The 23,892-nt window shown below is 42.8% G+C and overlaps 1 protein-coding gene across 3 annotated transcripts; it reads right to left on the bottom strand.

The window, feature by feature from the left end:
* Positions 1-682: 682 nt before the first annotated feature.
* LOC124131359 lies at positions 683-16,954 on the bottom strand. Of its 3 annotated transcripts, none has more exons than XM_048397468.1 (18): positions 16,582-16,950; positions 15,986-16,082; positions 14,773-14,921; positions 12,986-13,116; positions 9,967-10,102; positions 9,467-9,535; positions 7,850-7,962; positions 6,862-6,943; positions 5,626-5,793; positions 4,823-4,909; positions 4,392-4,486; positions 3,905-4,012; positions 3,159-3,219; positions 2,698-2,805; positions 2,497-2,561; positions 2,070-2,141; positions 1,641-1,810; positions 683-1,036 (listed from the first exon to the last, which is right to left on the bottom strand). In XM_048397468.1, the coding sequence occupies exons 2-18, from the start codon at positions 16,074-16,076 to the stop codon at positions 774-776; spliced, it is 1,968 nt and encodes a 655-aa protein (XP_048253425.1). In that variant the 5' UTR covers positions 16,077-16,082; positions 16,582-16,950; the 3' UTR covers positions 683-773. The 3 variants fall into 3 exon arrangements, with proteins under 3 accessions (XP_048253425.1, XP_048253428.1, XP_048253434.1); XM_048397471.1 differs by having other exon boundaries at positions 16,025-16,082; XM_048397477.1 differs by having other exon boundaries at positions 894-1,270; positions 16,582-16,954.
* Between the last annotated feature and the right edge of the window lie 6,938 nt (positions 16,955-23,892).

The raw sequence follows: 23,892 nt of genomic DNA, 5'->3' as shown, positions 1-23,892 counted from the left end.
TCCTTATATTGTTCTGTTACCAGGGAGATAACTGACTGTTAAAGTCCATTTTCCACCCTTGCCGAACTAGGCTGGAATTTCTGTGCTCGATCGATACGCCATCAGTGGCTCTTTTTGTCCCTTCTATGTCCCTCCTATTGACCAATCAGATTCCATCTCTCATATCACTTCCATTTGCTTCAAACAAATGGACATGCCCAGTCAAGACGATCTGATCGATGATCAAGATCTACATTGTAATAAAACGGGTCTTACTTCGCAAAGTGCATCAAATCACGTGAATTCACCTTGATTAAAACATGAAAAGATTTGGAAAATATCTGTTGATGCCACGTTGGTGCTGCACATGCTTTAACCGAAATCTGCACGGCAGTTTACGAAACGGATGTTGATTTCGTTACGCGATTTTGATTGGACTCGTTGGTCCAGCTAATATATTATATAACTCCATAATTCCAGCCTAGTTCGGCAAGGGTGGAAACTGGACTTTGAAAGTCAATTAACTCGCTTGTCTCGGGAAGATGGTATCCATGATTCGTTGATCCGGAAAGTGGTCAAGCTGGACAACTTTTGTGGGAGTGCCACCGTCCGTATCAACGGGATTTCGTTGTACACTTCATAACGGTCTTTATATATTTCATGCATACGAATAATGCATGTTTGTCAACAAACCATAGTGATATAAACAACAGAGTTTTATTGATACAGTTTTATTGTTACACCCGTCCAGCTGTGAATTCGGGTAAGCATATGGGTACATCAAACCTCTGCTTTCATCCAATATTAGGCAGAATGGGCAGTTGTCCAGTGAACGTATGGACAGGGCCGTTGGAAGAATGTCGCAGTGTTGTTTCTGGTAAGTTCTGGTTCGGCCCGGAAGTAGAAGCAGGTCGGTGCCCGGATGTTGACATTTGACTGGGTTTCGCTTTAAGAGAGTCTGAGATCCAGTCGATGACGATTGTTTCCAGCAGTGACAGAGGAACCGGCCCAGCTGACAGGATTACCTCGTGGAAGTCCCGGATGTCAAACTTGGAGCCTTGACACGTGAAGGAGGAAAGTGAGAGAGAGGGGAACTTGTGTTTACATCGAAGTAGCAAACATGGCAGCCACCGCTGTATCGAATAAAATGACCTATGCCGCCTTGTAACCATGACACAATCCCCCACTTCCAGTCAAGAATAACTATCCCGAACCCTGTTTCAGGCTTATCGCTCCCAACAAACATTGTTTACTGCAGGTTTTTGCTTGAATCAACCCGTCTGCGTCGTAGCTAGGAAACATAAGGATCAAAATGAATATTTTTTAATATTTTCAGTGAAATTGAATGCACATGTTCATGTTTTAGTTGAAACAAAATGTTCAATGTTTTGAAACACCTTGATCACTTCAAAACTAAATCAACAAAGCCTTCAATACTTCGATTGGTCGATTGAAATTTTTAAAAACACTAACTTTTCTCTAAAACAAACAAGCTGATTGAGCAATAGTAAAAATGACTATTTACGAGTAGTCATCGTGTAGCTCAAGGATATGGGAACATGGATAGTCACGAACACAATGTCAGCTTAAGCTTTCATATAAACTTACATATAGCTTGAACATTTCAAAATTGAAATACATGTAGTTATTACAATCCTCACCTAAGGCATTCTTTGCTGTTTCTCTTAGAGAATGGATCTTCAGTTCTCCTATCTTGTATGCGCATGCCTGTCCTGGCCACGTGATGTAGCGGTCGATCTCGTTCACGAGATTTCCTCCACTCAATGCCGTGTACTGTTTAAAGAAGCTAATGGCACGATCCCTAGTCCACCTGGAACAGATCAAATACACTATTCTCGGAACAGAGATGGGCATTTCTTGTCCTTTTTATGTACGAAATAAATATGGACACTATCCAGTTATATTTTAATCGCATATGTAACCGTTATATATCTTATCGCTCATTAATAATATTGCAGAATTGGTTTCAAATAAAATATCAAATAAGCATAGATTAAATATTTCTTATTACCCTTGTAGTGTGATGTATTAATCGGTTTATTTGAGTGTTCCGCTTAGCAATGCCTTACCCCATAAAGTGTATTCCAGTATCAACCACCAGTCTGCATGCCCTTAACATTTCGTTACTATATCGACCCATTCTAAAATGAGAAAGTTACTAACATCAGCATCATCATCATCATCATCATCATCATCACCACCAGCCCTTTTCTGGAGTCCCCCGCCGTGATATTGCTGGAATATTGCTAAAAGCGGCGTGAAACCATACTCAGTCACTCACTCATCGCCATCATCATCGTCATCATCATCATCATCATCATCATCACCGTCGTCGTCATCTTCGCAGTTTCAAATTCGTTGAGAAGGCAGTATTTTATTCGTATCTCTTCTCAAATACCTCTAAAGGTGTTAATGTCGTGATGATGTTATTCCTTATCTCATAATATGAATTATGAGCTGTATGCTTTGAGCAATAATAATAACCATAATACCCACAGTTCATAATCGTCGACATACAGACCAAGGTCTTCTCCGACCGACTCAGCATATAACGCCCAACCCTGGAACATTGAGATGAATCAATAAACGATGAAAATAATGGCCAGTTTACGTGTATGGTTAGTAAAAGACGCAACATATATGATTTAACAGTCACACATGTTGTGTTTTTACATTTTAATCAATGAAGTGTAATACCTCGATGTAGGCTGTGTATGCGGGGAAGGAGAAAGGCGCACTATATCTGACACCGCCGGTATCTTCCTTCCTGAAGTCGGGCAAGTCTGAGGTCTGTTGTCTGGCTATCTGTAACATACGTCATGTAGACATGTTTGATAAAATTATGACAACGAAAGCCTGCAATTTATGGTAGTCTATATATCCCCACCCCATGGGGGTTTCAGGTCACCGGCTACCTAGTACACCTGTCGTACTTAATAGATGGAGTAGGCAGGTTCGGCGACTGGGTTGATAGCGAGTCATTGAACCCCGATGGCGCGGAGCGTTGCTTATAAAACCAATCATTGCTTTTAGTCGATCTTTTACAGGCCGCCATCGTATAGTCGGAATAATGCTTATTGCGACGTTAAATAACAAACGAACAAAATGAAACCCCCAGATGCATTTATCTCCCCATACAATGAATGGTGAGAGACTACCTGGAGATGGTGGCCAGGTACTGCTTCGTGAAGGGCGTATCCCACCATTGTGAAGCTGTCACTGAAACATCGAAACAGCAGCTATAAATGATACAATTGACTCAGGAAGAGCCATACTATGAAACGATCGTGCACTTCATTTCATGACAACGATGGTCGTAGAATGCGCTTCAATTCATTTTCCGCTTCTAAAGTGATTTCGTTCCTTTCTCCAGTGACTTTTGATTGCACTGCTAAGTTTTTCTTGTTGATCGTAACAGAGACATACTTTAATACCAATCCTCCAAATCTTTAATCAGTCATCAGGTAATCAGGTAATATGTTTGCTCTATAATATACCCGTACTGTTTGTATTATTTTTTAATGATCATTTGTTTAAGGGACCCTTAGGGGGCACGGTTGGCTCAGTCGTGTAAGGCGCCGCGATTCGCTGTGCAGAGTTGCGTCCCTTGGGCACGCCAGAAACCTGTAATTGTGGGTTCGAATCCCGGTTCGCCCCGATTTGGTTTCTAGGTGGTCAGCACCATACCCGTGCTCGTGGGTTTCACCGAAGTGGTAAACGTCTGCAATCTGCATCACTTCGGGCTTTCCCCCCACATTAAGCTGACACGCCGCGATATAACTGGAATAATGTTAAAAACGGCGTAAAACCCAACTCACTCACTCACTCAATTAAGTGACCCTTACAAAACACGATCATGTGGACTTGTGCAATGGTCAAGAAGTATTAACCTCGGAACACTCACGTTTCATTGGGCCTGAAGACATTGGCCTGGAACTCGCCTTCTCTGGACCCGTCAGAGGACCCGGGCATGTACTGGGCCGGCGGACCATCTGTAGCCATCTTCGTTACTCTGGGACAACACGAAATGTGTTACACATCATGATACAGACTAGGTGTCCTACTTTTTCAATTGAAAGACAGTTATGAAAAAGGAATCTCTCTTCGATAACGCTTTTTATTTTTCAGATTCCTTTTAAGATCGGGTGTTCAGGCTCTTTGACCGAGTATCATCGTACCTATTTGGCTTGGGTCGTTCCTCATGCTGTCAGTCACCGGTTTGCTTGGTCTCCAATTACTCACAGGTGACATACAAGTATATACCTAGGATACTACTGAGTTTGTGGTAAAACAACATTCACTCTTTAGACTTCGCAGCAACGTCTCACACTGAAAGGGTTTACTGGACTATAGGAACTTGTATCCTACCATGTGAACTACTTGGCACGTACTTGACTTTGTGTGTTGGTATGTTCTTGAACATCTTTGGTAAAGCGGGGTAGAATCTGTTGTAGATTAGGTCCTGGTATCTGGCAATAATCTCGTCCTGTAAGGAAATGTCATAATCAGCTTAGCGTTGTACAATAGGAAACTACATAGCTGTAGTTTGTACTCAAATATAGGTGTGAGAGAAATCAGCTGTTGATTGGTGTACGTTAGACCCGGAGCAGTAGTTAAGCAAGTGAACAACAGTTTGAGCGTTAGACCGTGTTCACTAGTTAAACCAGTGATTGATAGTGTGAGCGCTATCTACAGTGGTGTTGTTGTTGTGGGGATGTTCCCGAAGATAACAACTTAAGCTTTAACCTGATGTAGTTTTGATGTCGGTAAAGCAATATCGCAAGCGGAGGGGAGGTCTATGATAAGTGATTCGCAACCGTACCGCTGTTTTGAAATGAAATCGAGGCTCTTTACTCAGCATGGTGAAATATTCTTCGATGGTACCATTAAAATTCTGCTTCTGCATTATCTGGAAAACGAAAAGACATATTCAAACGAATCGTGGCGCTTGTGAAATATACATATCGTAGAGTATTTGAGTGAGTAGGAGAGGAGAAGAACACAAGTGAGTGAGGGGGTTAAACGCCATCTTGAACACTATTTTAGTTATAAACCAAAATGAAAGCTGAATGTTGAGGTACACCTATTGTTCTCGTGAAACCATGGGCACGATAATGCCATTTTACAACCCAAGGATGATCATCGCGACGAATCTAAGAGTGGATCCCATACGGTAGATTCTGGACTGGACGCTCAGCGAATGGCGGTGCATTTACCACTTGATCACAGGTGCCCCGATGACGAGTGTAAATACGCAGGTTAAATGCAAACTGCCACATTAAGACCATCTTCCCGAGGCAAGGGTGGAAACTGGACTTTTAAAGTCAGTTAACTCTCTTGCCTCGGGAAGATGCATTAAGACATGGTGTTTAGATATTGAAACCAGAGCTACAATATTTCTATTAGAGAGTAGAGTCATATAAAATTCCATTCGTAACCATTCGAACTTCTCCGTAACTTACAAAAAACCGACTTGTCCCCGGTTGAGACGAATACATCCATCCACCGTCCTCGCTTCACAGTAACCCATTAGACTATTCGTGAGAATCTGGATCACTCCCGGACAAGCCTTCTTGTAAGTGACGGAAAGATGCGGGAGGCGAGGGAGCACGGGTGATGACATACCTGCCTCATGTTCTTGCTGATCCGTGCAACTTCATCGAAGCCTATCTGATGAACCCGCCCAGGAGGGGTGTCAACTGTGAGGTGCCACTTCAACACCTGAGCATAGTAGTTTGCCCCTTGGTTGAGTCCACCAACACCGTAGGATGCTCGGGCATGGGGGATGTACTCCTAAAAAACACGTTCCCTCCGGGGTTACAGAATAGTGTGGAAAGGTTTTTATGGTACTGTAAAACTAGAATTAACGCTTCTCGCTGCGGCCATTGGACAACCCCGTCAAGGTTAACCACACAAGGTCAACCAAGAGGTCATCCAATGACGCATGTTTACAATCTGGTACCCTTTGTATGTGAATGATGTGTCAAAAGAATCGTCCTTCCGGTTTCATTACTTCACAGTTTTGAATGGGGATTCCGGGCTAGAAGAGGCCCCCGACAACCTATGCTGGTCGTATAAGGCGATTAAATGGATCGGATGGTCCGGATCGATGACTTTGTTGATTACATGTCATCGTGACCGCCTCCGTGGTCTAGTGGTAGAGCGTCCGGCGGAAAGCGGAAGGCCCGGGGTTCGATCCTCGGCTGCGTCATACCAAAAGACGTCAAAAAATGGTACTTGTTGTTACCCTGTCTGGCGCTCGGCATTAAGGGGCTAAAATCAAGGACTGGTCGGCTCGGAGTTAGTATACTGTGTCTGAGTGGGGTATCCATGTTAAACTGCGGCTTGGTATCTCAGTGAGCTAGCACTATAAATCGGCATCGGTCCGGACTAGTACAAGCAGCCACACACACACGTACATGCACGTCGCTATATAAGTGCAATAAACCCCATTTCACCTCACCACATGTCATCGTATCCCAACTACGTAGATACTCGTGATGATAATCACTGGATTGTCTGTTCTACACTCGATTGTTACAGACCGCCGTCATATAAACTGACGAGAAAAAGAAAGTATACACTTGAAAATTGGATTTAACCAAATAATTACAAACTTTATGAAAACGGTACTAGATTCAAACCACAACTATGATACCCGTATCAAATATATCACCATCTAATAACCATTTCTTGTTTATTTCACTTTAGCCACCATCAAATATGGGTGTATACTTTCTTTACCCGACAGTTTCGCTGGAATATTGCGGCGTTAAACAACAAACAAGCAAACCATACAAAATCCGACCAGTGGATATAAACAATAGAATATTATATGTTGAAACTATTAATGCAACTCACTCGTAGAATGAAGTCCTTTAGTTGCTTCAAAGCTCTGATGTACTGCGTGGATGCATTAAGAGCCCGAGCTCTCAGATTTGTCCTAGAACCAAGAAGAGCCAGCGATTAGGTTGTCTTTATCCAGTCGGAAACATGAAACATTAAATAATTCAGTTTGATCATAAAGACGATGACAAAAATATGCCGATTCAAAATATGAATGGTCCTACTCCTGAATATCTGTCACATTCAGTTTAGGATATGCCTACTTCTCAATGCCGGTCACATTCAGTTTAGGATATGCCTACTTCTCAATGCCGGTCACATTTAGTTTAGGATATGCCTACTTCTCAATGCCGGTCACATTCAGTTTAGGATATGCCTACTTCTCAATGCCGGTCACATTCAGTTTAGAATATGCCTACTTCTCAATGCCGGTCACATTCAGTTTAGGATATGCCTACTTCTCAATGCCGGTCACATTCAGTTTAGGATATGCCTACTTCTCCATGCCGGTCACATTCAGTTTAGGATATGCCTACTTCTCAATGCCGGTCACATTCAGTTTAGAATATGCCTACTTCTCAATGCCGGTCACATTCAGTTTAGGATATGCCTACTTCTCAATGCCTGTCACATTCAGTTTAGAATATGCCTACTTCTCAATGCCGGTCAGATTCAGTTTAGGATATGCCTACTGCTCAATGCCGGTCACATTCAGTTTTGGATATGCCTACTTCTCAATGCCGGTCACATTCAGTTTTGGATATGCCTACTTCTCAATGCCGGTCACATTCAGTTTAGGATATGCCTTCTTCTCAATGCCGGTCACATTCAGTGTAGGATATCCTACTGCTAAATGCCGGTCACATTCAGTTTAGAATATGCCTACTGCTCAATGCCGGTCACATTCAGTTTAGAATATGCCTACTTCTCAATGCCGGCCAGATTCAGTTTAGGATATGCCTACTTCTCAATGCCGATCACATTCAGTTTAGGATATGCCTACTTCTCAATGCCGGTCAGATTGAGTTTGTTGAGATCGGTTTTAAATGGTCTGTAGAAGATAAACTCGCTCGGATCGTCCTTGACCAAGTCATCTATTTGCCCAGGAATCCGGTCCTGAAACGAGTAGTACAATCCACCTAAAACAAAGGCTAGATACTTTGTGATTTCGGAAATCTTATCACTGAGATTCAAATTCCTAAACTTTCTCAAATAAATTTATATTACACTTATTCATGCGTTATATCGGTGACACCATGTATGCTTACATGCGACTCATGTCATATCAAATACATCTATGTCAAAATAGATCTATTGGTCGAACTGCAACTTATAAACTAGGTCTAGGCTGTAAGGCTCCATCTCATACGTCGCGAACAATGCTCATGGCCCCTTTAGTCACTGGCCACAACTTAAAGGTTTAACTTCGGCATAACGGGTAGCCACTACACTTAACTTCGGCATAACGGGTGGCCACTACACTTAACTTCAGCATAACGGGTGGTCACTACACTTAACTTCCGCATAACGGGTGGTCACTACACTTAACTTCTGCATAACGGGTCGTCACTTCACTTAACTTCGACATAACAGGTGGTCACTACACTTAACTTCGGCATAACGGGTAGCCACCACACTTAACTTCGGCATAATGGGTGGTCACTTCACTTAACTTCGACATAACAGATGGTCACTACACTTAACTTCTGCATAAGGGGTGGTCACTACACTTAGTTCGGCATAACGGGTGGTCACTTCACTTAACTTCGACATAACAGGTTGTCACAACACTTAACTTCTGCATAAGGGGTGGTCACTACACTTAACTTCTGCATAACGGGTCGTCACTTCACTTAACTTCGACATAACAGGTGGTCACTTCACTTAACTTCTGCATAAGGGGTGGTCACTACACTTAAGTTCGGCATAACGGGTTGTCACTTCACTTAACTTCTGCATAGCGGGTGGTCACTTCACTGAACTTCGACATAACAGGTTGTCACAACACTTAACTTCTGCATAAGGGGTGGTCACTACACTTAACTTCTGCATAACGGGTCGTCACTTCACTTAACTTCGACATAACAGGTGGTCACTACACTTAACTTCTGCATAAGGGGTGGTCACTACACTTAAGTTCGGCATAACGGGTTGTCACTTCACTTAACTTCTGCATAGCGGGTGGTCACTTCACTGAACTTCGACATAACGGGTGGTCACTACACTTACCTTCGGAATAACGGGTGGACAGAACACTTAATTTCGACATAGGGACACTAAATTCCTCCCTAGGAAACGTATGCAAAGATTCACTATATGAATTAAGAAGAGTGATCGTGCTGAGTATTCTTCAGGGTGGCTGAAGTTGCACATCGTTCGCGCAACGTTCTTGGTGAAGTGAGACTCAATTTGGCAGTAAAATACGTCTAAGAAAGTATACGCTGTGTCTTATCAATGCATAAATATAATCTCCACAAACAGCAGTGGATGTTTGAAAATAAAGGATGACGCAAAACATTTTCAAATTTTTGAGGGAAGGAAAATTAAGTGCGGGTCAATCTACCTGGTCCCTCAGAAACGACCAGCTCAGAGGCGCCATGAACAATTTCAATATACCTACCATCGACACCGCATTGCTGGTTCTTCCCAACCGTATAGCCTCTCTCATCAGACTGATTTTGTCCGACACCTTGAAACAAATCAGTAACACGCTGTAACAGGTGTCTATCAAATTATTTAACCCACCGAACAGTTAGAATGTAACAGTGAGTGAGAGAAGATGGATTAACACTGCTCAAAAGTAACAGTTTAATATGTGAGCAAAGCCAAGAGTAGCAGTTTCCGAAAATGTGAACTTCACCAGCACGGACATGGTGCTGATAACCCAAAGATCATCAGGGCGAATATGGGATTCGAACCCATGATCGTCGGATCCTGGCTAAGATGTGCAACTCAGCACAACGAATTGTATCGCTTTGGACGACTTGGTGATCCGTGCCCCCAAAAACGTAACGACGTTTGTAGAGAGGAACATCATTGGGTTTAATCAGCACAAACATGCACATATATGGAATCCGACAGAAACATCGTGTTTGCTACAGTTCTAGTGTGTAGCACTACCTGTGTGGGTTCAGCTGCAAGTCGGGAGATGAAGCTCTCGTAGTCCTTCTGTGTGGAGAATGGTGTGACCTTGAGAAGAAAGCCGGGATTGACCTGGTTGCCCTGCAGGAAGTTGATCGGGGTTAGAGCGCCATACCTGAAAACAGGCCATCGCTAGGGTGTCAACAAAACATAAGCATATCAGACAACATGTCTTCATTGGGGTGTCGAGTTGGGTCAACAAAGTATTACCATATCTGACAACATGTCATCATTGAGATGTCGAGTTGGGTCAACAAAGTATTACCATATCTGACAACATGTCATCATTGAGGTGTCGAGTTGGGTCAACAAAGTATGACCCTATCTCACAACAGGTCATCATTGAGGTGTCTAGTTAGGTCATCAAAGTATTACCATATCTGGCAACAGGTCATCATTGAGATGTCTAGTTAGGTCATCAAAGTATTACCATATCTGACAACAGGTCATCATTGAGGTGTCGAGTTGGGTCAACAAAGTATTACCATATCTGACAACAGGTCATCATTGAGGTGTCTAGTTAGGTCATCAAGGTATTACCATATCTGGCAACAGGTCATCATTGAGATGTCTAGTTAGGTCATCAAAGTATTACCATATCTGACAACAGGTCATCATTTAGGTGTCGAGTTGGGTCAACGAAGTACTACCATATCTGGCAACAGGTCATCATTAAGGTGGCTAGTAAGGTCATCAACGTATTACCATATCTGACAACAGGTCATCATTTAGGTGTCTAGTTAGGTCATCAAAGTATTACCATATCAGGCAACAGGTCATCATTGAGGTGTCTAGTTAGGTCATCAAAGTATTACCATATCTGACAACAGGTCATCATTTAGGTGTCGAGTTCGGTCAACAGAGCATAACCATCTCTGACAACCGGTCATCATTGAGGTGTCGAGTTGGGTCAACAAAGTATTACCATATCTGACAACAGGTCATCATTGAGGTGTCGAGTTGGGTCAACAGAGCATTACCATATCTGACAACATGTCATCATTGAGGTGTCTAGTTGGGTCAACAAAGTATTACCATATCTGACAACAGGTCATCATTGAGGTGTCTGGTTGGGTCAACAAAGTATTACCATATCTGACAACAGGTCATCATTGGGGTGTCGAGTTTGGTCAACAGAGCATTACCATATCTGACAATATGTCATCATTGAGGTGTCGAGTTGGGTCAACAAAGTATTACCATGTCTGACAACAGGTCATCATTGAGGTGTCGAGCAGTGTCAACAAAGCATAAACACAACTCACGTGGCATTCCTTCAGAAAGGAAGAAGGCGAAACTCTGTCAACTATTGTGGCGAAGATTCCTCGCGTAATGTCTGCTCACAATTATCAGCGTGATGGAGTAGCCTAGTGGTTATGAGCACCTGCTCATCAGACCCTGGTTCGATTCCCCACAAGTATACAATGTGCGACGGCTTTCCTTGGTCTGCCACGAAGTAATATCATTGAACTATTTCCAAAGGCGACGTACAACCTACTCAATCTCGTATTTGGTTTGATTCTTGTGACATATGTATCTTACAGGGTCCGCGATGGGATTCCGGGAAGGATAAAGTCCTAAGCATCCCATTATAATACAAAGGATTGGGTGTTCATGAAGCGTGTGTGTGGACATAGTTGTATTTTGTGAGTGGATGAGTCAGCTTGATGTGGGTTGAAAGCCCAAACTGTGCATGTCTTAGACATTAAACACTTTTGTGAAACACATGAGCACGGACCTGGTGCTAACAAACCTGGAAACAACCAGGGCGAGTCTGGGCTTCGAACCCATGATCATCAGTTTCTTGCACGTCTGCGAATAGCGGCGCCTTAGACAACTGGGCAATCCGGGATTGATATTCTGATCTAGCACTCCATTGCCGATGTCCATAAGAGATGTCGTTTATTATTCTAGAGCCATTTCAGAGCCTCGAATAATCTAATCAAGACTTGGTTTTTTTTCTGTCGTTGATGCGGTGTCAATTATACCAAACCAAAATACAACGCAGCGTACTCACGTCACAACGCAACGATCGACGGTCCATGTTACCGAACATTCAAGACACTTAACGAGACATATATCTCGACAAGCCATTCCATGGAAAATCAACGTCATTTACTTCCGTTGGCAGGACTCTGCCGGGAATATACCGATCTTAGAGAGGCGTTCTTACAGTTGGTTAACCAACATGCATATTTCATGTGGCTAGAGAGATATTATATTTACGGTGTAATTCAGCTTCTAGTCTGCACCTTGTCCCCAGACGGACACACACTACGATGTAGGTAGGTGTACGTTGGATGCAGCACGGGAAACGTTTATGGCCACGTTTTTCAAAATGGTTCAACCAAGCGTTTAAAGTGGAGAGATGAGGGGGCGTTACCGCGGACTGGAGACTGACATATGTTTCCGTACAACAGTTTTACGGATCTCGATGTAATTTACTTTTCTTTTGCTTTGTATTCGAACTTGAATTTGACTTGAAAGAAATCAGAAGAGATGAACTGGATACAACTACATATAAGCATATTTCTGCGTTTGGTTTTGTTGATGGAGACTAAATGTCCTAAATGACAAAAGTGTAAGCAGATTTGGTGGGACTTAAAAAAATCATCACAAGACGGATTTTAGCAGACCGTGCAAAAACAACGTGCAGTGAGTGAGTGAGTTGGTTTACACAGCTTTGAACTGAATTTAGTTTATATCGCATAGTAACAGTTTAATGCTAAAGAAAGCATTGAAACCTTCACACAGTGTTTTTTTCTGTAGCTATTCTGATGTATGGGGTGTTTATATAAAACGTCAACCACAAAGAAAAACCAGTTTCGATTATCCGCCCAAACAAATGCCTTTTGGCGTAAAAGGCAAAATAGTGGTGAAATGTATATGAATGGATCGCTGAAATCCTTGATGACACAAGGTTTTCGCGAAAAAGGTAACCATAGATAATTAACATAGGCATCTTTGTTTTCGGTCTAGGTAATAATGAATAGCTCACAGTCTCCACTGGTATCCCTGCGACACGGTGGTGAGTGTGTCGTTCAGGACGGCGTAGTTGTACCGTTGTTGTCTGGGCAGAGAGTTGTAGTCGATCTTACCGAGACTCACTAGAAACTCATCAACCTTTGCCTTGGAAAGAGGAAAATAGTTTAAGTTACAAATAAGGTAGATCGGACGGTGACTGCCGAGAAAATCACACTATGTGTATCTACATTGCTACATGGTTGGTTCTGCCGGACATCCGGATGATTTAACTGGGGCCGGTGGCGTGCGGATAACAAAGGTTTCTATAGGTCAAAGCTAATTATTTGTACAGTAATTGCATGGACGTGTTTTCCGAAGACAGAAGATTGGAAGTGGTAATATGATTTGTGGTAGTAGATTTGGATGAGGTGGAGATTGTACGAGAAGATGGTTTTTAAACATGTTGTCGTGCCAATGGATATGGTAGTATATATAAAAATATTGCCTTCGTCGTTGTGGTAGAGTAGGAAGTTGTAGTGTCTTTGGAAGTGACCATGGTAGTGATAGTAGTATTGTCTCTTGGGGATGGCTATGGTAGAGGTAGAAGTAGTAGTAGTAGTAATAGAAGTAGTAGTAGTAGTAGTAAGGGTAGCAGTTACTGAAGTAGTAGAAGTGGTATTGTCTTTCGGGGTGGCTGTGGTAGTTGTAGTAGTAGTAGTAGTAGTAGTAGTAGTAGTAGTAGAAGTAGTATTGTCTTTGGGGGTTGCTATGGTAGTGGTAGTGGTAGTAGTATTGTCTTTGGGGTTGGCTATGGTAGAGGTAGTAGTAGTAGTAGTAGTAGTAGTAGTAGTAGTAGTAGTAGTAGTAATAGTAGCATTAGTAGTAGAAGTAGTATTGTCTTTGGGGTGGCTATGGTAGTGGTGGTAGTATTGTCTTTGGGGTAGTAGTAGTAGTAGTAGTAGTAGTAGTAGTAGTAGTAGTATTGTCTTTGGGGGTGGCTATGGTAGAGGTAGTAGTAGTAGTAGTACTAGTAGTAGTAGTAGTAGTAGTAGTAGTAGTAGTAGTAGTAGTAGCAGTAATAGTAGAAGTAGAAGTAGTATTGTCTTTGGGGGTGGCTATGGTAGAGGTAGTAGTAGTAGTAGTAGCAGTAGTAGTAGAAGTAGTATTGTCTTTTGGGGTGGCTGTGGTAGTAGTGGTAGTAGTAGTAGTAGTAGTAGTAGTAGTAGTAGTAATAGTAGAAGTAGAAGTAGAAGTAGTATTGTCTTTTGGGGTGGCTGTGGTAGTAGTGGTAGTAGTAGTTGTAGTAGTAGTAGAAGTAGTTATAGTAGAAGTAGAAGTAGTATTGTCTTTGGGGGTGGCTATGGTAGAGGTAGTAGTAGTAGTAGTAGTAGTAGTAGCAGTAGTAGTAGAAGTAGTATTGTCTTTTGGGGTGGCTGTGGTAGTAGTAGTAGTAGTAGTAGTAGTAGTAGTAGAGTGGTCTTTGGGTTGCTATGGTAGTGGTAATGGTAGTAGTATTGTCTTTTGGGTGGCTATGGTAGTGGTAGTGGTAGTAGTATTTTTCTTTGGTGGTTGCTATGGTAGTAGTTATGGTGGTAGTATTGTCTTTATGGCTATGGTAGTGGTAGTGGCAGTAGTATTTTTCTTTGGTGGTTGCTATGGTAGTAGTTGTGGTAGTAGTATTGTCTTTGGTAGTTGCTATGGTAGTGGTTGGGGTAGTGGTTGTGGTAGTGGTAGTGGTAGTGGCTATGGTAGTGGTATTTGTAGAGGTAGTGGCTGTCGTGGTTTGATGATGGAAGAACCCTTTATGATTAAACAGCTAACCTTTTGGAAGTCCATTTCCCCAAATCCAAATTTATCCAACACATCGTCGTAGTCGTGCACGTTGAGGACAGTGGCCATCTCGGGGGATTCCCTTAGTCGCCACTGGTAAAACTGGTCAAACAGTGACTGAAGAGAAGTGGCCGCGTCACCTAGGGGAGAGTCAGACAGTGTCAATGGCAAGTCAGGCTGTAGAGAAGTGGCCGCGTCACCTGCGGGAGAGTCAGACGACAGTGTCAATGTCAAGTCAGGCTGTAGAGAAGTGGCTGCGTCACCTAGGTGAGAGTCAGACAGTGTCAATGTCAAGTCAGGCTGTAGAGAAGTGGCCGCGTCACCTAGGTGAGAGTCAGACAGTGTCAATGTCAAGTCAGGCTGTAGAGAAGTGGCCGCGTCACCTAGGTGAGAGTCAGACAGTGTCAATGTCAAGTCAGGCTGTAGAGAAGTGGCCGCGTCACCTAGGTGAGAGTCAGACAGTGTCAATGGCAAGTCAGGCTGTAGAGAAGTGGCCGCGTCACCTGAGGGAGAGTCAGGCGACAGTGTCAATGTCAAGTCAGGCTGTAGAGAACTGGCCTTGGGGAAGCGTTACACTATGTCAGGATTCAGATTAAAGCTTCTGAGAGATGCGTCACAAAATCCTCTCGTAGGACGTATTTAACCTCCCCCGTGATGGTCACTTAGTTTGTTTCTGATTGGCATGCAATCTTTAAGCAATAGGGAGTGAGTGAGTTAGGTTTAACGCCGCTTTTAACAGTATTCCAGTTATATCGCGGCGTGTCAGCTTATTGAAAGCCCGAAGTGATGCAGGTCTCGGACGTTTACTACTTCGGTGAAACCCACGAGCACGGGTATGGTGCTGATAAACCGAGAAACATAATCGGGGCGAACCGGGATTCCAACTCACAATCATAGGTTTCTGGCATGCCCAAGGGACGCAACTCTGCACAGCGAATAGCTTTGATGTTGTCTGCTACCATGTAATTTCTTTCATGTTTCGTGATGTGATATTGATGTAGTGTTATTGAAATGTTGTGGTGTTGGCGTGCTGTTCATGTGATGTTGTGATAATATTGCTGTTATAATGTTAATGTGATGTTTATTTGAAGTCGATTTGATAATCCCGTTTAATGTTTTGATGTTGCGTTTGAAATTAACACAAATGATTCGCGAATTTCCTAAATAAGTTGAGTAAATTCGTGCATGCTAGGTGAATACCGACCTTTTTGTGTGACAACATCTATATGAAGATCTGTCTCACCTGCAACGGCCTCCGAGATCAGGGCGAGCACCGCGACGTAGATCCACATCATAACAACCTGCAACAGACAACACTATGACGTGCTTCCATCAAATTCAGTCTCCACGCTTGGTTTGAATCCCGCGAAAAGTTATATGCATCATTGTCAACAATAATCTTGAAATAATACCAGTAATCGGATATATGTTGACAGGCATGCGCATTGAGGTATTTCATGACCATATGGTCTGTTCGAGTTTTTTCCTATTCACGATATCATCAATTTAAAATTCTGATGGCATCCCTATGTAAACAGTTACTTGGAAAAGTAAATAAATACCTGTTTTACAGCTATGAAAAAAACGTAATTATGGAAAGCATATTAATCCGTAGAATCGTACCTAACATGTCATTTTAACCCACTGTTTCATGGCCCAGTTACCTTAGTATATATAAAAGACTGAAAGGTGATAAACCAAATACTACACGACAAGTATATCCAATGTCACGTTATAAATACACGGTTACTAAACACTTGTATGAGAATATACGGAATATAAGAATCTGTAAGAACTGACCTGTCTGCTCTACCCAAACAAAGCCAGTGTGACTGATAGGAAGGCCAGGCAGGCGTCCCGCTCTCACAACGTTCCGAGTTTGTCCCAGCTGCTGTCCCAAGCCATACGTGAATCTGGTAGCTGGTTTTCATTGTTAAAGGGCGATAGTGGAACAGATTACAATGTTTTGTACAATATACCTGGTTGGAAGTGGCAAACGGATAAGCTGGTAATGAGATGAACATTTGCAACGAAATAGGGAATGCCGATGCATGTTAATTTTTCATATATAGATGTTCATAAATGATGTATGATTGCGTTATCTTCATCCCAATGCACGGGAATACACTACACCACATATGTACCCAGTGTTGTTGATCTGGGAATACACTAAACCACATATGTACCAAGTGTTGTTGATCCGGGAATACACTACACCACATATGTACCCAGTGTTGTTGATCTGGGAATACACTACACCACATATGTACCCAGTGTGGTTGATCTGGGAATACACTACACCACATATGTACCCAGTGTTGTTGATCTGGGAATACACTACACCACATTTGTACCCAGTGTTGTTGATCTGGGAATACACTACACCACATATGTACCCAGTGTTGTTGATCTGGGAATACACTACACCACATTTGTACCCAGTGTTGTTGATCTGGGAATACACTACACCACATTTGTACCCAGTGTTGAAGACCCTGGAATACACTACACCACATATGTACCCAGTGTTGTTGATCTGGGAATACACTACACCACATATGTACCCAGTGTTGTTGATCTTAGAATACACTACACCACATTTGTACCCAGTGTTGTTGATCTTGGAATACACTACACCACATATGTACCCAGTGTTGTTGATCTGGGAATACACTACACCACATATGTACCAAGTGTTGTAGACCCAGGAATACACTACACCACATATGTATCCAGTGTTGTTGATCTGGGAATACACTACACCACATATGTACCCAGTGTTGTAGATCTGGGAATACACTACACCACATATGTACCCAGTGTTGTAGATCTGGGAATACACTACACCACATATGTACCCAGTGTTGTAGACCCAGGAATACACTACACCACATATGTATCCAGTGTTGTTGATCTGGGAATACACTACACCACATATGTACCCAGTGTTGTTGATCTGGGAATACACTACACCACATATGTACCCAGTGTTGTAGATCTGGGAATACACTACACCACATATGTACCCAGTGTTGTTGATCTGGGAATACACTACACCACGCATGTACCCAGTGTTGTTGATCTGGGAATACACTACACCACATATGTACCCAGTGTTGTTGATCTGGGAATACACTACACCACATATGTACCCAGTGTTGTTGATCTGGGAATACACTACACCACATATGTACCCAGTGTTGTAGACCCAGGAATACACTACAACACATATGTATCCAGTGTTGTTGATCTGGGAATACACTACACCACATATGTACCCAGTGTTGTAGATCTGGGAATACACTACACCACATATGTACCCAGTGTTGTAGATCTGGGAATACACTACACCACATATGTACCCAGTGTTGTAGACCCAGGAATACACTACACCACATATGTATCCAGTGTTGTTGATCTGGGAATACACTACACCACATATGTACCCAGTGTTGTTGATCTGGGAATACACTACACCACATATGTACCCAGTGTTGTAGATCTGGGAATACACTACACCACATATGTACCCAGTGTTGTTGATCTGGGAATACACTACACCACGCATGTACCCAGTGTTGTTGATCTGGGAATACACTATACCACATATGTACCCAGTGTTGTTGATCTGGGAATACACTACACCACATATGTACCCAGTGTTGTTGATCTGGGAATACACTACACCACAAATGTACCCAGTTTTGAAGACCCGGGTATACACTACACCACATATGTACCCAGTGTTGTTGATCTGGGAATACAATACACCACATATGTAGCCAGTGTTGTTGATCTGGGAATACACTACACCACATATGTACCCAGTGTTGTTGATCTGGGAATACACTACACCACATATGTACCCAGTGTTTTTGATCTGGGAATACACTACACCACGCATGTACCCAGTGTTGTAGACCCAGGAATACACTACACCACATATGTACCCAGTGTTGTTGATCTGGGAATACAATACACCACATATGTACCCAGTGTTGTTGATCTGGGAATACACTACACCACGCATGTACCCAGTGTTGTAGACCCAGGAATACACTACACCACATATGTACCCAGTGTTGTTGATCTGGGAATACACTACACCACATATGTACCCAGTGTTTTTGATCTGGGAATACACTACACCACGCATGTACCCAGTGTTGTAGACCCAGGAATACACTACACCACGCATGTACCCAGTGTTTTTGATCTGGGAATACACTACACCACGCATGTACCCAGTGTTGTAGACCCAGGAATACACTACACCACATTTGTACCCAGTGTTGTTGATCTGGGAATACACTACACCACAAATGTACCCAGTGTTAAAGACCCGGGTATACACTACACCACATATGTACCCAGTGTTGTTGATCTGGGAATACACTACACCACATATGTACCCAGTGTTGTTGATCTGGGAATACACTACACCACATATGTACCCAGTTTTGTTGATCTGGGAATACACTACACCACATATGTACCCAGTGTTGTTGATCTGGGAATACACTACACCACATATGTACCCAGTGTTGTTGATCTGGGAATACACGACACCACATATGTACCCAGTGTTGTTGATCTGGGAATACACTGCATCATATATGTACCCAGTGTTGTTGATCTGGGAATACACTACACCACATATGTACCCAGTGTTGAAGACCCGGGAATACACTACACCACATATGTACCCAGTGTTGTAGACCCGGGAATACACTACACCACATATGTACCCAGTGTTGTTGATCTGGGAATACACTACACCACGCATGTACCCAGTGTTGTAGACCCAGGAATACACTACACCACATATGTACCCAGTGTTGAAGACCCGGGCATACACTAAACCACATATGTACCCAGTGTTGTAGACCAAGGAATACACTACACCACATATGTACCCAGTGTTGTAGACCAAGGAATACACTACACCACATATGTACCCAGTGTTGTAGACCCGGGAATACACTACACCACATATGTACCCAGTGTTGTAGACCAAGGAATACACTACACCACATATGTACCCAGTGTTGTAGAACCGGGAATACACTACACCACATATGTACCCAGTGTTGTAGATCTGGGAATACACTACACCACATATGTACCCAGTGTTGTAGATCTGGGAATACACTACACCACATATGTACCCAGTGTTGTAGACCCAGGAATACACTACACCACATATGTATCCAGTGTTGTTGATCTGGGAATACACTACACCACATATGTACCCAGTGTTGTTGATCTGGGAATACACTACACCACATATGTACCCAGTGTTGTAGATCTGGGAATACACTACACCACATATGTACCCAGTGTTGTTGATCTGGGAATACACTACACCACGCATGTACCCAGTGTTGTTGATCTGGGAATACACTACACCACATATGTACCCAGTGTTGTTGATCTGGGAATACACTACACCACATATGTACCCAGTGTTGTTGATCTGGGAATACACTACACCACATTTGTACCCAGTGTTGTTGATCTGGGAATACACTACACCACATTTGTACCCAGTGTTGTTCATCTGGGAATACACTACACCACATATGTACCCAGTGTTGTAGACCCAGGAATACACTACAACACATATGTATCCAGTGTTGTTGATCTGGGAATACACTACACCACATATGTACCCAGTGTTGTAGATCTGGGAATACACTACACCACATATGTACCCAGTGTTGTAGATCTGGGAATACACTACACCACATATGTACCCAGTGTTGTAGACCCAGGAATACACTACACCACATATGTATCCAGTGTTGTTGATCTGGGAATACACTACACCACATATGTACCCAGTGTTGTTGATCTGGGAATACACTACACCACATATGTACCCAGTGTTGTAGATCTGGGAATACACTACACCACATATGTACCCAGTGTTGTTGATCTGGGAATACACTACACCACGCATGTACCCAGTGTTGTTGATCTGGGAATACACTACACCACATATGTACCCAGTGTTGTTGATCTGGGAATACACTACACCACATATGTACCCAGTGTTGTTGATCTGGGAATACACTACACCTCAAATGTACCCAGTTTTGAAGACCCGGGTATACACTACACCACATATGTACCCAGTGTTGTTGATCTGGGAATACAATACACCACATATGTAGCCAGTGTTGTTGATCTGGGAATACACTACACCACATATGTACCCAGTGTTGTTGATCTGGGAATACACTACACCACATATGTACCCAGTGTTTTTGATCTGGGAATACACTACACCACGCATGTACCCAGTGTTGTAGACCCAGGAATACACTACACCACATATGTACCCAGTGTTGTTGATCTGGGAATACAATACACCACATATGTACCCAGTGTTGTTGATCTGGGAATACACTACACCACGCATGTACCCAGTGTTGTAGACCCAGGAATACACTACACCACATATGTACCCAGTGTTGTTGATCTGGGAATACACTACACCACATATGTACCCAGTGTTTTTGATCTGGGAATACACTACACCACGCATGTACCCAGTGTTGTAGACCCAGGAATACACTACACCACGCATGTACCCAGTGTTTTTGATCTGGGAATACACTACACCACGCATGTACCCAGTGTTGTAGACCCAGGAATACACTACACCACATTTGTACCCAGTGTTGTTGATCTGGGAATACACTACACCACAAATGTACCCAGTGTTAAAGACCCGGGTATACACTACACCACATATGTACCCAGTGTTGTTGATCTGGGAATACACTACACCACATATGTACCCAGTGTTGTTGATCTGGGAATACACTACACCACATATGTACCCAGTTTTGTTGATCTGGGAATACACTACACCACATATGTACCCAGTGTTGTTGATCTGGGAATACACTACACCACATATGTACCCAGTGTTGTTGATCTGGGAATACACGACACCACATATGTACCCAGTGTTGTTGATCTGGGAATACACTGCATCATATATGTACCCAGTGTTGTTGATCTGGGAATACACTACACCACATATGTACCCAGTGTTGAAGACCCGGGAATACACTACACCACATATGTACCCAGTGTTGTAGACCCGGGAATACACTACACCACATATGTACCCAGTGTTGTTGATCTGGGAATACACTACACCACGCATGTACCCAGTGTTGTAGACCCAGGAATACACTACACCACATATGTACCCAGTGTTGAAGACCCGGGCATACACTAAACCACATATGTACCCAGTGTTGTAGACCAAGGAATACACTACACCACATATGTACCCAGTGTTGTAGACCAAGGAATACACTACACCACATATGTACCCAGTGTTGTAGACCCGGGAATACACTACACCACATATGTACCCAGTGTTGTAGACCAAGGAATACACTACACCACATATGTACCCAGTGTTGTAGAACCGGGAATACACTACACCACATATGTACCCAGTGTTGTAGAACCGGGAATACACTACACCACATATGTACCAAGTGTTGTTGATCTGGAAATACACTACACCACATAGGTACCCAATGTTGTTGATCTGGAAATACACTGCACCACATATGTATCCAGTGTTGTTGATCTGGGAATACACTACACCACATATGTACCCAATGTTGTTGATCTGGAAATACACTACACCACATTTGTACCCAGTGTTGTAGACCCGGGAATACACTACACCACATATGTACCCAGTGTTGTTGATCTGGGAATACACTACACCACATATGTACCCAGTGTTGTAGACCCAGGAATACACTACACCACATATGTACCGAGTGTTGAAGACCCAGGAATACACTACACCACATATGTACCCAGTGTTGTAGACCCTGGAATACACTACACCACATATGTCCCCAGTGTTGTAGACCCTGGAATACACTACACCACATATGTCCCCAGTGTTGTAGAACCTGGAATACACTACACCACATATGTCCCCAGTGTTGTAGACCCTGGAATACACTACACCACATATGTCCCCAGTGTTGTAGACCCTGGAATACACTACACCACATATGTCCCCAGTGTTGTAGACCCTGGAATACACTACACCACGCATGTACCCAGTGTTGTAGACCCTGGAATACACTACACCACATATGTACCCAGTGTTGTAGACCCTGGAATACACTACACCACATATGTCCCCAGTGTTGTAGACCCGGTTCTTAGGGCTGTAGATTCGGGGATGTGCTTCATATACTGTATACGACTGTATACGACTGTAGGGGAAATAAGCCGATACAAATGACTGCACTTGTTCTGTCGTTGAAATCTGGTTCAGTAGCTCCGAGGCCAATCTCTCTCAATCTTATATCCTTTATGGAGCTGGAGCAGACCATAGTTGTTATTTCTGTTTTTCTTTAAAATCACAGTGTTGGGAGATATATAGTCTGCCATTACCGTCATCTGATTTCGAAAGTTGACTGTGTTTGCAAACCCTGCAGAACATGGTCGGCGTATATCTGGTAGTTTACGGAAGACTATATTCTAAAACATTTACTGCCGAAAAGGATTATGATCGACAAATCAACCTTCCATTGCAGGGTTTGTTTGAAATAAGCATTTATTCTAGTAAAGCTTATCACAAAGCATTTACGATAAACAGAAGCACTACTATACGCGGCATACACGTTTACTTTGAGTTCTACCATGAGACATGTTTACTAATAGGGTTTTTTCTTTTTTCTTACACACCAACAGGCCTCAATTTGGAGAATACTGTTGATGTATTTTGAATATACATGTTTCTAATCTCGACTGTGACATTGCGACAAAAATGTTGTATACATTGTTTTAAAGTACATTATGGAGCCAGTGTTAACGTGTGTGTGTGTGTGTGTGTGTGTGTGTGTGTGTGTGTGTGTGTGTGTGTGTGTCCGCCATCATGTCAGTGTACGGCGTTCTACCTGTGTGTAGCCTAATCTAGCACTATAGAGAGTTGTGAAGCAGTGCATGAAGGCTCTAGTCTCACTACACATTATGGAATACAGATTATGCAATGTGATTGCTACGTCACTTTGATATAGGTAACTTTAGAATTTCTAATTTCGCTTTTGCTAACCT

The sequence above is a fragment of the Haliotis rufescens genome, unplaced genomic scaffold, assembly GCF_023055435.1.
Source record: "Haliotis rufescens isolate VD_foot unplaced genomic scaffold, xgHalRufe1.0.p SCAF_1, whole genome shotgun sequence".
In the NCBI taxonomy this organism is placed as follows: Eukaryota; Metazoa; Mollusca; class Gastropoda; order Lepetellida; family Haliotidae; genus Haliotis; species Haliotis rufescens.
Note: the sequence above shows the minus strand (reverse complement) of the source record. Positions and strands in the feature narration are given on the sequence as shown.